This window comes from Zingiber officinale, chromosome 6A (genome assembly GCF_018446385.1).
Source record: "Zingiber officinale cultivar Zhangliang chromosome 6A, Zo_v1.1, whole genome shotgun sequence".
Lineage (NCBI taxonomy): Eukaryota > Viridiplantae > Streptophyta > Magnoliopsida > Zingiberales > Zingiberaceae > Zingiber > Zingiber officinale.
In genome coordinates, this window is record NC_055997.1 from 28,540,624 (window position 1) to 28,557,962 (window position 17,339).

The following is a 17,339-nucleotide window of genomic DNA, read 5'->3' on the forward strand; positions in this document are numbered from 1 at the left end:
TTCTCTAGCACCTTGTGTGCCAAAATCCCTAAAGTCTTGACTTTGGGATCTACTTAAGGCCTTGGCCTTTTTCTTTCTTTTATTTATCTTTCTTATACTTTTCTTATAAAAGAATGCTTCTTACAAAACTATAATGTTTAAACAAATTCTAATACCGAAACGTTTAAACAAAAATCTGCATACAAGCTTAAACAGAAATCTGCATATTAAGCTTAACAAAAATCTGTATTATAATGCTTATCAAAATTCTGCATACTATACTACTTAAAATTCTGCATTCTATAAGCTTACAAAATCTGCACTTTAAACTTACAAAATCTGCACTATAAGCTTACAAAAATCTGCACTATATACTTATGAAATCTACACTATAAACTTACAAAAATCTGCACTATATACTTATGAAATCTGCACTATAAACTTACAAAAATCTGCACTATATACTTATTAAATCTGCATATTTAGAAGATCTAAACTTCATTAAAACTTCCAAATTGATTCAATCATCTTTAGTCTTAATACATGTTACTTTTTTCTTTACTGCTTCCACACATAGATATTCTTCCTTCTATGACATCTACTAGTCTTGCACTTTCATCTATATAATTCTCTATTAATAACTCATCTTTATAAATCTGTATTTCTTGCTCACCTCAAGATTTTATCTTACGATGTGTCATTAAAAGTGAAGATTTAACAAAACTTCTATTTATAGCTTAAATCTTTTCGTCTACTTTTATTATCTTATATATTTTTCGTACTGAATACTACTACATCAAACTACAAAGCGCATGATCTCAACTTACACATCTCTCCTTCTCAATCAATCTCATTTTGCTAACTACTACATTAGTCATTCTCTTTCTCATAATCTATATATCTTTCTTATAACTGTATTCATATCATCAACAACTTATCTATACCTCTCTACTGAAATAAATCCATCTAGTGACAACATCGAATCAACCCCCTATTACCAAGCTGAAATCTGCAGAAATCCTGAATTGCAGTGATCATCTTTAACAACTCAAGCAAGAAAATCACAACTCAACAATCAATATATATATAACCTACCAAAACTATTCAAAACTAAACCATTTACTCTTCTCCAAATCTAAATAACTAACTTTTGGTTTCATGGCAGCAAACATGAATTCCCAATCTTCGCAGAAAATTCGGAAACAAGAAGGAATACGAATCCGGAACTATCCTACTGCAGGTGAGTAGCAACTTACCTTGGGTTTCTTGGACTTACAACCGAGAAGGAGGCATCTAGGGCTTTCGGCGAGCTCGAAATCCCGACTCTTCTTCGTGCTCCCGACTCCTCCTCGTCGAGAAGAGCTTAAGGAGATGGAGAAACCCCTCGGAGAACCTTGGCCGGCCATCGGAAACGCCCTAAAGCTCGGCTGCGTTTTCGCCGGGAAGAATCGCGCCGTCGAACTCGAGAGAAGGGGAGAGAAAGGTTTCGGTCACGGGATAATTAATCCCTAACTTATCCCTCTTTTATAACCTAAAGTTTATGGCTTAAGACTATTTCGCTCCTTATCTAATCACGAAATTCTCGCGGAAGAGTTGGTTGGCTACGGTTTTGACTAAGTCAAGGGTTGCGGTTTCGAATCCTCAGCCGCGCACTTTTCGTTTCGATTTATTTTCAATGTTCCTAACTATACCTTATATAAATTTGTTCTCACATCTAATTGACAAATCGAGCATGGCACGGTTGGTCGTGCCGAGTTTTGCTTGGGCCGAGGAGCTCGGTTCGAAACCCAGCTTCTTCAACTTATTTTCCTTGCTATTATTCTCCATTACCATTTTCTACATCATATACATCTTATCTCATATATTATAAACAAAACTTGTTTAGCTCAGTTGGTTGGCTGACTTATGTTAAGACTCGGGTCAAGCCCGAGGTCTTGGGTTCAAAACCCAACTTCAACATTTTTCTTTCTTCTTCTTTTTTTTTTAAACTTCTTCCTCTTGGTAAAAATACCAAACGAACTCCAAAAATTGCATAAAAATACTCTATAAATTCCTAAAAATCTCTAGAATTTTTCTAAAACATTTCTAGATTTTAATAAGGTCTTTTAGAACTCTAAATCATGAAATTTGGGGTGTTACACGTCCGGTCAGCCCTTCGACCCGTCTGGACTTCTTGCCAGCTATCCGGTCAGCCCGTCGACCTAGCTGGACTTCTCGCCAAGCGTCCGGTCAGCCCGTCGACCCGCTTGGACTTCTTGCCAGCTATCCGGTCAGCCCGTCGACCTAGCTGGGCTTCGTGCCAGACATCCGGTCAGCCCGTCGACCTGTCTGGACTTCCCCTGCACACTCAATCAAAGTGTCAGACAACAACAAAACTAACTTAACCCATTTATCATCCATCAAAACCTAGGTTAGACCGTTAGTGCTACCCGCACCAACAGTTCCAACTGACTGGAGACCTTGATCAGATACTAATCCTTCAAACACATGGCTCGACGATTTCTTGGTAGACGAAGGTTTGAAGCAAGGAGTAGTTGAAGTAACGCTCAAAACTATTGGAGGAATTGACTGAGTAGTGACAGAAGTTGTTGTCTTGGGAGGTTGGATAACTGAGAGAATTGCATGAGACGTAGGTATGAAAAAGTCTTGCCTCATCATAGCAAGTGCAAAACGAGAACGACTATGTTTTTAAGATTCGGTTTCTTTACCTCGATCATAAGAGATCTCGGCCAAAGCAAGGAGAGACCTTTTGGGGAGGGGCTACTCGCACATATCCGGACTTGAAGCCTCTGTTTGAGGTTTTTGGCGCTTGATAACGAGAGGAGTGTCTAACTCCAAGGACTTGGAAGGAGACTTCGGAATGAGTTCAGTCGAGGGATTAGACCCTCAAAAGTAGAGGTTTGTTCGAGTTAACGCTCTTTCAATAAATCCTCCTCCATCTTGTTTAAAGCTGCTTTTGTTAGTCAGGTGTTTTTATACGAGAAAATTGGGAGAATGGTCTCAACTATAAAAGCAAGTGATAAGTAAAAGCTTATACCACAAAAGATCAATAGATAATAAATAATTAAGTGTGAAGAAGACAAAGATTTTTACTTATCGAAAGGGGCACTTAGTTCCAGATTGACTGGAGTTAGTCTAAAAATTAATAATAAAACTTTCTATGGTCAGCATCGATATATTGAATTTAGCGTCTTTCAATTTTTTAAAAGATTTCTGAAGGATAGGATCAGTGGAGACGTTACTAAGTCAGGGATAGGGGGAAGATGTGGCTGTGAGGTTGTGACAAAAGGCACAGGGGTTGGAAGATGAATAAAGAAATATTTATCCATCCATTCCTCTAAAGCAGGCACCCTATTAAATAAAATCGCTTTGAGATGATATTGAAACTTGAATAGCCCATTTGCTACTTGTCGAAGAATAAAATCGTGGTGAAATAAACACAGAGATAAAGGAATGTTTAACAAACGAAAAATGATGACAACACCACTTAAGATGTGGAAGGATTGAGAGATAAGCAGATGGAGCGGAATATCAAATATTGGTTAACATTGATAAAAAAACAGATGAAAAGGAAAACAGAGCCTGGATATAATATGTTCCTTGAAGATGGCCACACTTTCTGGTGGAGGAAGATGGGGGCAATTTTCTTCAGTGGAAATAACTATGAAGGTAGCAAGACCATAATTAATGGTAAAGTAGTATGCGTCGTCAACGATAAAACTAGAAAAACACTGTATATACCATTTGTCACTGGCATCCATTTGCGAAAGAAAATGTTATAGAAACGGACAGAGGCGAAAGAGAGGTAGCAATGAAACACAGTAAGAAATAGAGCTTTAGGATTTTATCTCTTTCTCATAAAGATTTTATAAGGGTTCCTTGGAAACGCCTCTTGACTTGAACCATTAGATTATAATGATGCAAATGTGAGCTGAGCTATGAACCGTCGGATGGTCGAAAAAAGTAAAAAATGAGTAAAAGGTTATACACTTATGATGATATATACACACGTGTCACCAATGAAAAACCAACAATGATAACTAATACGACGGGCATTTAACTGTCACAATCAATATTTTTAACAAGGAAAACACAGTTTTCGATGTAATTCCTTAAGGGGAGAGTATGACTAATCCTTACTAGTCTTAAGCTCGAATGAGTTTTCAAACCTTGTTCGGAAATACTAGGTAAACATGTTAGCTTAGATCACATTGGTTTAGGACATACTAAATGGTGTTATACCGAGCATGTCTAATTTCAATCAATCCAATATTATAGTTAGTTATTTTTTAAGACTTACGATCTAGTGGGTATGAACTTAAACGAATCCCAAGTTCGATTGGCCGTAGGGATGGACATCCTTGGCCAGATGGCTGGCGTAGGTGACAGTTCGTTTGGCCAGAGCGGGCGATCTAAAGAGGTATTGTCTTATTTGGTTCAGGTTTTTGCCTGGACGGAGCTAGATTATCGCTGCTATAGCACCCCTATATTGAAAACGGTGGTGGTAACATAGCAAATTTTGTGCAAAAAAAAAATAATGATAAAAATAAAAGCATGGTTGATAAGTCTAGCCAGAGAATTGAACATGCAAATGAAAGTTTACTAGGTATTAAGAACCAACTTGAACATACAAGAAAAAAAAGGTAAATTAAAAAAAACGAGGAAGTAAGTTGGATGAGACAGCATGTAATATCTTCTTGTAATCCAGGAAGCTAGCTGGAGGATCAGAGGTTAGATATCCTCCCTCTTTTAGCTGTGTCATCGCTCTTTTGACTCCAAGAAAAGGAATCATAGAAAGGGAATCAGTAATGGGCACATTGAACTCACGGGTGTGGAAAAGGGTGGTCTCCATCGCTTTAAAACGTTCATCCTCTTCCGCCCGATAAGTTGTCAACGTCGCTCGGGCCGTCGTTTCCATTTGAGCGGTCAGTAAATTGACGAGTAAAGAATCTTGCTCAGTCTTTTGGATCAGCAACTCAGCTTCCTTGGCAGCTAACTCGGTTGTGTGAGTAGACTTCAATTCGTGAAGTTGAGCGCATAACCGCTCATTCTCGATAATCTGCTCGCTTAGCTTCATTTTTATATCTTCTCAGAAGTTCGTTTATGATTGAGGTTAAGCCTTAAGAGTTTCTGAGGTGGCATTTCATTGCGTCGCTTTATTACGCTCAGCTTTAGATAGCTCTTGAGCTTCTTTTAGTTAAGCAAATAGTTTTTTTATTCGCTCAGAGTTTTGCGTGAAAATTACTATAGAGGTTTCCTATTTTAGCAACTCATTTCCCTTCGCCAAATCATACAACTGTTGAGCGACGCTCGATTGCCCACCGTTGGAAAATAAACACAATTGCAAGTCTCAAAAAGGAGATAAAAATGATAGACTAAGTAATGATATCTTGGTCTGCTCGTATGAAAATTCATCTGCTAGTTCTGTGGGTGTAAGTTTGCTAAAATGGTCTTTGGCCTCTGTCCAAACATCTATTAAGCAACCTCTTAATAATATCAAGAGGGTAGAAAGAAGAAGAGATGTTGGATTAAAGGAAAATTGGGCTAAGGGTAAAGAAAAAATGATTGATGATTGAGAAGGATTATCTAGAGTGCAAAGACAGTACTAGGACCAAGAGATATACAGAAGATGGGATATGGAGAATAGCCTAGTAAAGAAATGTCCTCTCGAGGTTGGTCGATAGCGGGAGTTAACAAGGTAGGATAAAGGACAGCCAAAGCCTGCTCGAGGGATTGTTCGCGTATATCTTCTTGAGCGGGAGCAGACTAAGCAGGGATGACTTGTCTCATAGGAGAAGAAGCAAGGGTTAACTTGCGCTTCTTGTGTTGTCTCATGGGAGAAGCTGCATTCTCTGGAGAAGAGCTCACGGAGGTCGAAGAAGGTTTCAAAGGTAACTCCCTAAATACCCTAGTTGTACTCATATCGACCCTGCGATCTTCAGAGGCCTCATCAGAAGGAGGGGGTACTGGTAAACCCCGCTCGACCAATAATTCTTGTTCTTTAGCGCAAAGCTCTGTCTTTTTTAGATCGATCGACTTATCAATCAAGGATAAGAGAATAAAATCCACGGTATAAAATATAAAATACCTTAGTTAGTGATAGTGTAAGCATCAAATTAATAAAACTTATCAAAGGGACAGGATAATTTCTTTAGAATGGGGCCTAAACCAAAAAGATATAAAAAACCCTCTTGTAACCATTTGTGGATTTTAAAGCGATGATGGCTCAATTTGGGGAGATAGGTAAGAGAAATAGGGTCCTGCTTCAATTTTATAAGATCAGGAAGAAAAGAAAATTGTCAAACAGTGGCTAAGTGACAAAATCAAATATTTCTATAAAGAAGAAATGAAATTTCGATCCCTTATTCAAGGACAACATGTCCTTGAAGAATACCGCTTTCGATCGAGATTGGAAGAAGAAAACCCCGAATTCTAATTTTTTAGGGTAAACGAACAAATAAAGATTACGGGAAATAGGAGAAATTCCAAATAGACAAAATAACATGAACATCCCGCACAAATAACAAAAGACATTCGAAACAAATTGTTACAAGGAAATGTGAAAATATTAACTTACTGTTGATAAGAAAGGGTAATGGGAAAACGAAGACCGGCCACTAATTGGTCAGAAAAGAAAATAATATGATTATCAAAAGAAAGGTGAGGACGATCAGTTAGAGAAGAAAGACAAATGCGGTAAATACAGGAGATTTCATATCAGCAATAGAGATAAGTTTGATTAGAGGCATCGAAGCTTGAGCAGGTAGAAGTATACCAAGGGGTGAAAGACTCCTAAGCCATGGTAGAACAAATCCTAGACAGAAAGTGAACAACTTACTGATGTGTTTGAGATTCGAACAAGAAGAAATGCAGAACAAGAAAGATCGTTGAAAAAAATAGTTGAAAGAAGGTAGGCTGTCAAATAAAACGAACTCGAAAGGAGAAAGGATGAAGGGCGAAGATCTCACAACACCTAAGGTTTTATAAAAAGGGAAGTTTAATTACCACCATTAGATTGAAAGACATGATTAACAAGGATCGTTGATTTACAAAGGGGGATGTGCTTGACATATTTTTATGTCATAAGAAGGAATGTACGTCGTAGAAAATGAGCAGTAGTATCACGTGACACTTATTTTTTAATGAACATTTATGATGGACAGGACGAGCGATGTATTTTTTGAAAATAAAATACCTTTTTATAGGTTTTTAGTACTCTCTCCTTTTTAAATGGTCAATTATCAATGAACAATTCTTGAAAAAATTACCAAGTGTTTTTAGTACGAGTGAGAGTACAAATTACCCAGTAATCTTAGTGAGAGGGCAAAACGTACAAAAATATATATATATAATTCGAGTCCAGTCAGTGGTTTACATCTTCGACTAGATTTGAAGGGGAGACTAGTGATACAAGTTATAACGAGTGGATCTCAAAGATGACGTGGTGGTCAAAGTTAAGATAAGTTAATGGTCAAAGGTAAAGTAGTGGAGCGCCTCCTAGATGACTTTGTTAGGGTCCTACCAAATGGCTACCGAGTAGGATGCTCGAATAAAGCCGATCGGATGCAAAGCCGATCAAATATAAGGACTCTAGTATTTTATTCTGAAATATAAGAAATATTGTACCTGATTAGTCGAGTAATCGACCAAGTGCAAGGGAACCTGACCAGGTAAAAATCTGACCAAGCTCTAAGCACATAGGCCTTATAAAAACTCTTATCATAAGATCGATCGGACGAAGACCGATCGAATATAAAATTATCTGTGTACGTCCAGCCAGGTAAAGATCGGACGTATGTAAAGACACTTGGCCTTATAAAAATTTTAGTATCCGATCGAACATAAAGTTGTCTATGTACACTCAGTCGAGTAAAGACTGGACGAACATAAAGACACTTGGCCTTAAAAGTCTTAGTATAAGAGTGGTTGGATGAAGGTAGATCGAATACAAAGCTGTCTGTGCACGCTCGGCCGGGTAAAGACCGAGCAAACGTAAAAACACTTGACCTTATAAAAATCTTAGTATAAGATCGATCAGATGAAGGCAGATCGAACATAAAGTTATTTGTGTATGCCCGGCCGGGTAAAAACTAGACGAACGTAAAGACACTTTGTCTTATAAAAATCTTAGTATAAGAGCCGTCGGATGAAGGCTGATCGAATATAATGCTGTCTGTGTATGGCCGACGGAAGTAAAGACACATGACCTTATAAAAGTTTTAGTATAAGATCAGTCGGATGAAAACCAATCAAATACAAGACTGTCTATATACGCCTGACCAGCAAAATACTGAGCAAACTTAAGAATACTTGGCCTTATAAAGTTTTTAGTATAAAATTGACTAGATGGAAGTCGATTGAGCTTAAGAATAAATCTGTACGCTCGACTGGACAAAGATTGGACTGATTTAAAGACACTTATCCTTAGGAAACTCTACATATTCACTTAGTCGAGCACAAGTCTACCAAGTTTAAGTTACTAATATCCCATTGTTCCTAAAATAAAACTATAATATACATAATTTATCATATGACTTCTTAAATAAAATTTTGACACACCGTGTGTACTATATTAGTTTTTGAACATATCTTTTTAGTATATAACACATGTCATAGCAAATTGATACAATAGCAAATAATACGACCGATATTATGGACCGACCAAGATACTATAACAAAATGCAATGACAATCAATACGATCAACCACGTAGACCGGATAAAATATATTCAGCAAACAAATAGCCGAAAATATTTTAATAGCCTGGCATTATTATCAAAGAATATTCCTTAAAAGTTCATTCAGAGTCTATTTGATTTCCCATTGGTAATTCATCTATAACAACATTTTCCTCCTACTTCAGAAAAGGTTTAAATTATAAATGACAAAAGAGATACAACTATAGGTAAAAAAAGATCCCTCAAAAACTTTTCGTGAAACTACCTAACAAACTCTGACACATAAAATCACCTCATGAACACGAAGATCGTGAAAGATGATATAAAAAAGTAGAATCCTCTTCGTTGACGAAGTACGCATTTTTCGCATTTGAGACCTTCATTCGTACATCCACTATTGTTCTTCTTCCTCGGCATTGACTTGAACATCAAAAAACCTTACTAAGAATTCCTTCCTTAATTTTTGGTCAATAACGCTTCATTGGATCGTCTGATTGTGCGTAGGATCATTGAGAAACTTTATCCCAAATCGAAAAATCAATTATTCGTCAACAAACCATACACCTGAGTCAGTGCGTCATCTTTTCAACTTTCGGACAGGATCACTCAACATGATATAAAATCAAGTTTGATGTGCTCATCTAATTCTCTTAATTATATTCACTCTCAAACATACACTATATTGAGAATAATGATTTTTTTAATATAAATCAAAATTTTTAATCAATTACTACAATTGTTGCTTGCCTGAAAATAGGAGGAAGAACTGCTATTGTTGCTAAGTGAAGAACCTGGAATTTCCCGGAATTCCCGGACATATGGTCTCTCGATAAAATTGATGGTTTTCACTTGCAAATCACGTTGTTAACAAGAAATTTGGGAATTCGAGTTTGGATTCGGACAAGAAAACTGTGGTCTACTTGCTATATATCTTAGCAGCCGATGCAATGCATGGTCGAATGAAACATGATCACCAGACGGGCATATAATAGAAGGAATTCTCCATCTACTAATGATCAAGGATCTTTAGCACAAATATACTCGACAGTAGACGAAACAAATATTCTTGACAAAGTGGAACAACGACAATGCTGAGTAAAAAAAAAAAGCATAGAACATAAATTATACTCAATAAAACATCATATAGAAATGTATACAGAAGCAAACAGATACAAGTATTAGCATTTAAGCTTATATGACATTTCAACATTCAGAAGAAAAAAAATGAACACAACCATCTACGTAAAACAAACCTTACTTGAACTTAAAAACATAGGATATCATGTATACACCTGCATCTTCCCTACCAATATCAAAGCATGATACCACCCAATATTGATGGAAATCTTGACAGAGTGCTAATATATGATGGAACTTAAGTTGTGATGGTGGTAATAGTCTTAGCAGTAAACGTACTAGAGCCGGTAGAAACACTAATAGTACAACAGTTCGAGGAGCAGTAGTGCTAGTAGTACTGGTAGAAGGAAAGAGTTATGATGGTGGGAGTAGTAGTAACGCTAGTATTCGTACTAGTAGTAGAAGAGTTGTGGTGGTGGTGGTAGTAATAGGAAAGAGTTACGATGGTGGTGGTGGTAGCAGTTGTAGGCCTAAATTTCTCCAAATCACATCTTCCTTTTGAAAAAATAGAGGAAGATAAGTAACCAGAGAAGTCTATGGAAGAAAACTACCTGAAAGTGAATCTTGTCAAGAGCCACCATACTACTATCTTCTCTTTTTTTCCATATAAGGGCTTATGACCTAAATCACCATCTCCACATACTTTCATCATTAAAACGGAGCCTTTCGCCACTAAGATTGCATCTTACCGACCACTGTTTGGAATCCAGGTCGATTAGTATACTCCAACGCTCTCCTTAAGGATCCTTGAAGCAAGTTCGTTGTTGACTGAGATACCATCAGCCTTTTTTAGGAAAAAAGAAGGAAAAGGGAGAGAACTAGGAGCGGGGGATGCAGTAAAGTACGCCGGCCCGGCGTACGGGGACGCCCGAGCGACGAAGGAAACCTTATTTGTTAGGAGCTTAGCTAACCGAACCGTAGAGCAAAGGGTCGAACCATCGACCCCCGGCCTCAGAGCGACGGTAGGAAACGCGCCCAGCTTCAGCTCCTCTCCTCGCTTCAAGATCCTTACTTCCTGCATCACAAGAGGCTTCCGCGGGCGCGGCGCGGCTTCTAGGCCCAGCCCATCAGTGCGCATATGCGTCGATCTTCGTGGATCGAGAGGCGCGTTCGCTGATCTACCTGATTTCGGGGCCTGAGAAGACGGAGAGCGAGCACGGGGGCCAGATCCACACCGACAAGATTTTGGAGGAAGAACTGGGTAGAAGGATGGAAGAGAGGAAGAAGGAGAAGGCCGTGGCGATTTCTTGCGGCGGTGTTTCACGGGAAGCGGAGGGGATGATTTGAAGGCATCGAGATGGTGGCGATTTCTCAGGCAATCCTGAGATCGGAGGACCGCCGTGGTCATTAGGGCACAAACTGTTTGGGAAAACTGGAAAGGAGAAGGATGTTGTCAAAAGACGAAATACCCTTGAAGCCCATCTTATAGAGGCCAACACGTCCGATATTGGAAATGTCCGCACTGTTATTTCTGTGCGTCAACCGCCTTGGCCAGATAAGGTCCCATCATGTGCGTCTATCGGCCACGAATCCACTCGATCGCTGCTCGCACGATGATAAATATGAGGACGTCTTCTTAATTAGCTACGTATACGACGCGTCGGAGCACACAACTCATTAAAGCAATCATCGAAGGGAATGCATACAATAGTCCTTAACTTTGACATATATTTACAAGAAGACCAACATCCGCTAGGTGGTCATCTGGATCAAAACTGATCGTACGTCACCAATCGAAGGGCTGGAAATGACAATGATGTTTCAGGAATAACCAGTTGGCAGATGGGCAAATATGACAAGTGGTGGTCCCAGCAGTCCCGTTTGACGTTGGGAGTGGGGATGGGACGGGTAGGAATCGGGTTCGTAGGCCACGATCTCGTCGGCTTGTAACAACAGCTGTCAAGTCGGTGGCGGACAATTACCGCCTGTGTTTTGGCATTTCTTTCTTATTGATTATCTTTCTTGTGGGCTTCAAACCTTTCTTCGGCCTTATGGGGTTTCCAGCTTAAAGGGTCCTTTACAAGCCCATCGGATCCGCCATCTGACTCTTCCCGCCAACAACCCTTACCTTCCCGCCAAAAATGCCCATTCATTGAAGATATCTAAACCTTCCCCGCAGCATCAATGCTCCCTCGTTCGGCCGTTGCTCTGCGAGAGAGAGAGAGGAGAGATGTCGGGGTGGGATGAAGGGGCGGTGTTCTACAGCGACCAGGCGCAGTTCCCTCGTGGCGGCGGAGACCCCGATCAGGGCTCCATCACACGTCACACTGCCCTCCGCAAGTTTAAGGAATTCCTCCGTGGTTTTCATGGCCAAAAAGGCGACTTCCCCTACCGGTAACCTTTAAAAAACTAATCTTTCACTCGTAATCTTCCATTCTCCTCTCTTTGAAGTCTTACTCTGCTTTGGAACTCGCAGGGAGAGCCTCGTCCACAATCCCGACCATCTTACAGTGGCTATGGAGGACCTTGACGACTTCGACACTGTTCTCTCAGACAAGATACGCAAGCTCCCTGCCGATTATCTTCCCCTGGTAAGCCATTTCTACGCTGATTGTTACTTATTTTTAATTGGTAACTTTGGGGTTCTGGATTCCCATTTCCTGATCTGCGCATGTTGAGAAAGGAACCTTTTTCTCTTTGCCTAGTTTGAAGCTGCCGCCGCCGAGGTACTTGCTAGTCTGAGATTAAAGGTCGCCACAGAGGGGGGCGAAATGGAGGAACCAGCCGTGGGAGAAGTTCAGATCTTTCTCTCTTCCAAGGAGAGTTCGACATCTATGAGATCAATTGGGGTTTGTATTTTTCCTGATATTCCTATAAGATTTTTTGTTGTTGTTCTTTTACTTAAAAATTTTCCCGTCTTGATCATTTGTTGAATGCTGGCTGCAGTCTGAGTCAATGTCAAGGCTTGTTAAGATAGCTGGGATTACGATTGCTGCTTCTAGAGTAAAAGCCAAGGCTACGTACGTGACACTGATGTGTAAGAATTGCAAAACCCTAAAGACGGTGCCTTGTCGTCCGGGGCTTGGTGGGGCGATTGTTCCCCGTTCCTGTGACCATGTACCTCAGGTAGCGAGATTGTCTTTTTCATAATAATTTATGATCCAAATAAATTGGACCTGGTTGCTTTAGGTTCTCTTTACTCTTTTACATAGGCTGGTGAAGAACCTTGTCCTTTGGACCCTTGGATAGTCGCACCAGACAAGAGCAAATATGTTGATCTCCAGACCCTTAAACTGCAGGAGAATCCCGAGGTTGGTAATTCTCTTGTTTTTTTGCGAGTTAAAACAATGTCGGATTTTTTTTAATTGGTTGGCTTTCAGGATGTCCCTACTGGAGAACTTCCAAGAAACATGCTTCTCTCGGTGGATAGGCATCATGTTCAAACTATTGCACCTGGCACAAGGTTGACGGTCATAGGCATTTATAGTGTCTTCCAATCATCTGCAGTGTAAGAGTGAAGTGAACCAATTGAAGCTTTTATCTATTTCGTTATGCTTTGATGGTTAAGTAAATTACTATTTGGCTTCTCCAGCCAGAAGGGGGGTGTTGGAGTTAAACAAGCTTATATTAGAGTGGTTGGACTGGAACAAACCAGTGGAGCAAATTCTAATGGTCCATCAAACTTCACTTTAGATGAGGCAAGAACCTTTGGTAATGTTTTTTTGAATTTACATGTGATAATTAAAAACTATATTTTCCATCGACCAGGAGCTAGAATTTAAAGAATTTGCGCAGAGGCCTGATGCATATGCCAAGTTATGTTCATTGATTGCTCCATCAATATATGGCCATGTTGATGTCAAGAAAGCTCTGGCTTGTTTGCTATTTGGGGGTTCAAGGAAGGTATGGTGATTGGTCTCAGCAGTTTGATTAAAATAATGAATGAAGATTTCCAACCATACACACATATATGCATATAAGTATGCAATATTTGTTTTTCCAAACTACAGAGGCTCCCAGACGGTGTTCGATTAAGAGGAGATGTCCATGTGCTGTTATTGGGTGATCCTTCAACTGCAAAATCACAGGTTGTGTTCTTGTTCTAGAGATTCAATCTATTCTATACTCTTTTGTTTTTTTTATAATCTGTTGATTAGTGCTAGTTCTAGAGCACATTATGCTCTAGATTTTAATAGAAGATGTTTGTAGCTTTCTTAGCCTGAGAGAAGTTGATGATTGCTTCTGGAGGTACCATGATTTAAGGTTGTGAATGTATTATATAAACATTGAGATAAATTCTGATTTAAAAAATTAGAGATAGAGCTTCGTTTGCCTTTATCAGAGAGAAGTTGTGCTTCTGCTTTTTAGAAAATGTCTTGTTATTTTTTGAATGTGCTTTTCTGCATATCTGTTTGTCTATTCCTATTCTTTTTGTTATTTTGTGCATTCTTCAACGTATCAGTTCATTCATCTTCTTTCTGTTTTTTGTTTTCACTACACAATCTCATCAATCTATCATATTCTGTTTTGTGAACCTTATTTGTTATTGCTGGTTCTAATATAGTAGTATACTAAGGGTAAAGAGACTGTTGTTCTTACTAGTCAAATAAGGAAATTGACAATGTTTCTGTTTCTGTTTTGTTGAATTACTATTTATTAGCCCACCAATTGTTAACTAGGGTTGTTTTTTTCTTCCAAGTCTTTGATTCACTTCATATCTTTCTTATTTGATGATTTTGCTCATTTTCCAGTTTCTAAAATTTGTGGAGAAAACTGCTCCAGTAGCTGTTTATACTTCAGGAAAAGGTTCATCTGCTGCTGGTCTAACCGCATCAGTGATTCGTGATAGTAGCTCTGTAAGTTCTGGTCTCTCTAAACTTTGTTCTATTTTCTGTTCTGTGCCCTTTCCTTTTTTCTTGTTCTGTTCTCCACTTAACCATATGTATTGAAGTGAATTTGAGTATTATTAACAAAAAAAAATTATACCATTACAATTTTAGATCAGGATCAGGCTTTACATATCAACAATTATGTGGGATAAAAACATGCTAGTAAAATCTTCTCTACTAACTACAACTTGAAATTCTGTTCTCAGCGTGAATTTTATTTGGAAGGTGGTGCCATGGTTTTAGCAGATGGCGGTGTAGTCTGTATTGATGAATTTGACAAAATGAGGCCTGAAGATAGGTAAAAGTCTATGGGATTCAGTTTGAGTCTCATTTTTTTCCAGGGTTCTTGTATAATTTTTTGGAACCTTGTTCCATGTACAAAATTCTTTTCTTCAGAGTTGCAATTCACGAAGCCATGGAACAGCAAACTATTTCTATTGCTAAAGCAGGAATAACCACAGTACTCAATTCCAGAACATCAGTGCTTGCTGCTGCTAATCCTCCATCTGGACGGTATGATGATCTCAAAGTAAGTTAGTTTAACTTTTTAAATTTGCTAAGGGCTTAGTTATTTTAGTTAATTACTCGGTATAAAAGAAGTTCAATTGCTTAGATGAGTTCTTGTTTTTTCAGAGCACACAGGATAATATTGATTTGCAGACAACCATTCTCTCTAGATTTGATCTTATCTTCATTGTGAAAGATGTCAGAATGTATGAGCAAGATAAGGTGCATATTAATTTAAGATTTGTGCTGGAATTATGTGCTGTTTTTCAGATCAACTTAAATTTATGTATCATGCAGAAAATTGCAAGTCATATTATCAAAGTGCACGCAAGTGGTGCTACAACCACTAAAAGTACTGATGTTGCAGAAGGGGAAAATTGGCTCAAGCGGTATTTATTTTTCTCATAATCAATCTTTTTTTTTCCATATACACAAAGCATGTATAAGCTCTAAACTCAATCTGTAAAAGGTACATTGAGTATTGCCGGGTCACATGTGAACCACGACTATCAGAAAAGGCTGCTGAATTTTTACAACATAAGTATGTGGAAATCAGACAGGTATGCTTTAGTCAACTCAAGATCATTTATTACTGTGTAACATGGGGGTCAAGATCAGTCAGTATGGATAAAATCTTCTTAGTTGGATTAAGATCTATATCAATCCGATATTTCTTGAGAAGTTGGTCATTTTACATAAATTGTGTGATAAAGAAATGAGGTACAGTAGTAAATATATTAAATCAATTGAAATTTAGTCAATGAATCAACTTAAAGTTTATCAGATTAGGTTGATTTAAGAAATGTTGATTCATCAATCTAATTTCTTGCAGCTGCATTGATTTGTTTTAAGTATTTGTAACTCCTTACTGTACTCTTCATGTGTAGAGAATGAGACAACAGGCTCATGATACAGGAAAACCTTCTGCAATTCCAATTACTGTCAGGCAGTTTGAAGCAATCATACGTTTGAGTGAATCTCTTGCAAAGATGAGGCTGTAAGTTGTATTTATTTGATGAAAAGCGCATGTCCTTGATAATTCATCATTATGATCAACCTGCATTAATCCCAATTATTTCCATCAGATGCCCTTTTATAACCAATTGAATATTTGTGCTAAATGCCCCTATGAACTCAGGGCTTCTGTCGCTACTGAAGAACATGTGAAAGAGGCATTCAGGTTGTTTGAAGTTTCCACGATGGATGCTGCTCGTTCTGGAATAAATGAGCATTTAAATTTATCCCCTGAGATGGCCAATGAAATCAAGGTAGAATGCCTGTGGCTAGCGTTCTTATGAACAATGGCTTCACTATTTATTGCAATCATTATCTTATTGAATAACTCTTCAAATTTCATGGACAGCAAGCTGAGACACAAATAAAGAGAAGAATGGGAATTGGAACCCGCATATCTGAAAGGCGTCTCATAGACGATCTTACTAGAATGGGCCTGAATGAATCCATTGTAAGGAAATTAAGCTTAGTTTATGATCCCATTTTTCATCTGCCTGATGTTACTTTTAACTCTTGATCTCTGCTTGATATTTCAGGTGAGGAGGGCTCTTTTGATAATGCATCAAAGAGAGGAGGTAGAGTATAAGAGGGAGCATCGAGTCATAGTGCGGAAAGCATGATGAACAATTCACTGACATCCCAGTGTTTTAGGGTGCTGACCAACTTTATTTTTATAGAACACATTGCAATGTGGTCAGTCTCCTTAATCCGATTGTTTATGTGTGACTTAGAGTCAACTTCGAGTGTTGGTGCTGAAGTGCTAAAGTGCTGAATGTCCCACAGGAGGGTGAGGATAGTGAACTTTATTGTAGTTTGTATTTGGCTTTCCTATCTGTAATGTGATTGTTCAGGGTCGACAGATTTACGTATTGCAGTGATTGATCGGTAAGAATGCATGAGCATAAGCCATTCCTGTGCTCGTAATCTAGGGGCTGATGCTCAATGCGTTGCCATCCATCACCCTTTCAATTTTCAATCTGTCACAAGCATTTGCTATCCAAGAGACCTCTGACTCTGGAGCACAAACCATTATTTTCCTTAGCCATGCATCTTTCTGAGAGCGCATAGGCTCTGTGCATGTTTAGCCTAGGCTGGTAGATGACCTGATCTGACCAATAACCAAACACTTGTAATAAGAATCCGAGGACCTGAGACCTGACCAGTTTATCACTTGGATCGGCCTCCTTGGTATGTCT

General features: G+C 38.7%; 2 protein-coding genes across 2 annotated transcripts; one reads left to right on the forward strand and one right to left on the reverse strand.

The window, feature by feature from the left end:
- Positions 1–9,769: 9,769 nt before the first annotated feature.
- Positions 9,770–11,198, reverse strand: LOC121996197. The gene has a single exon (XM_042550062.1). It carries the CDS (start codon positions 11,139–11,141, stop codon positions 10,509–10,511), a length of 633 nt encoding a protein of 210 aa, XP_042405996.1. The 5' UTR covers positions 11,142–11,198; the 3' UTR covers positions 9,770–10,508.
- A 703-nt stretch (positions 11,199–11,901) lies between these two features.
- On the forward strand, positions 11,902–17,002 carry LOC121996198 (DNA replication licensing factor MCM5-like). Its single transcript, XM_042550063.1, has 19 exons — positions 11,902–12,127; positions 12,210–12,324; positions 12,439–12,582; positions 12,680–12,859; positions 12,946–13,044; positions 13,114–13,241; positions 13,326–13,431; positions 13,502–13,636; positions 13,744–13,821; positions 14,485–14,589; positions 14,829–14,920; positions 15,019–15,151; positions 15,256–15,351; positions 15,427–15,518; positions 15,599–15,689; positions 16,017–16,126; positions 16,268–16,397; positions 16,493–16,594; positions 16,680–17,002. Exons 1-19 carry the CDS (start codon positions 11,964–11,966, stop codon positions 16,761–16,763), a joined length of 2,184 nt encoding a protein of 727 aa, XP_042405997.1. The 5' UTR covers positions 11,902–11,963; the 3' UTR covers positions 16,764–17,002.
- Positions 17,003–17,339: the final 337 nt, after the last annotated feature.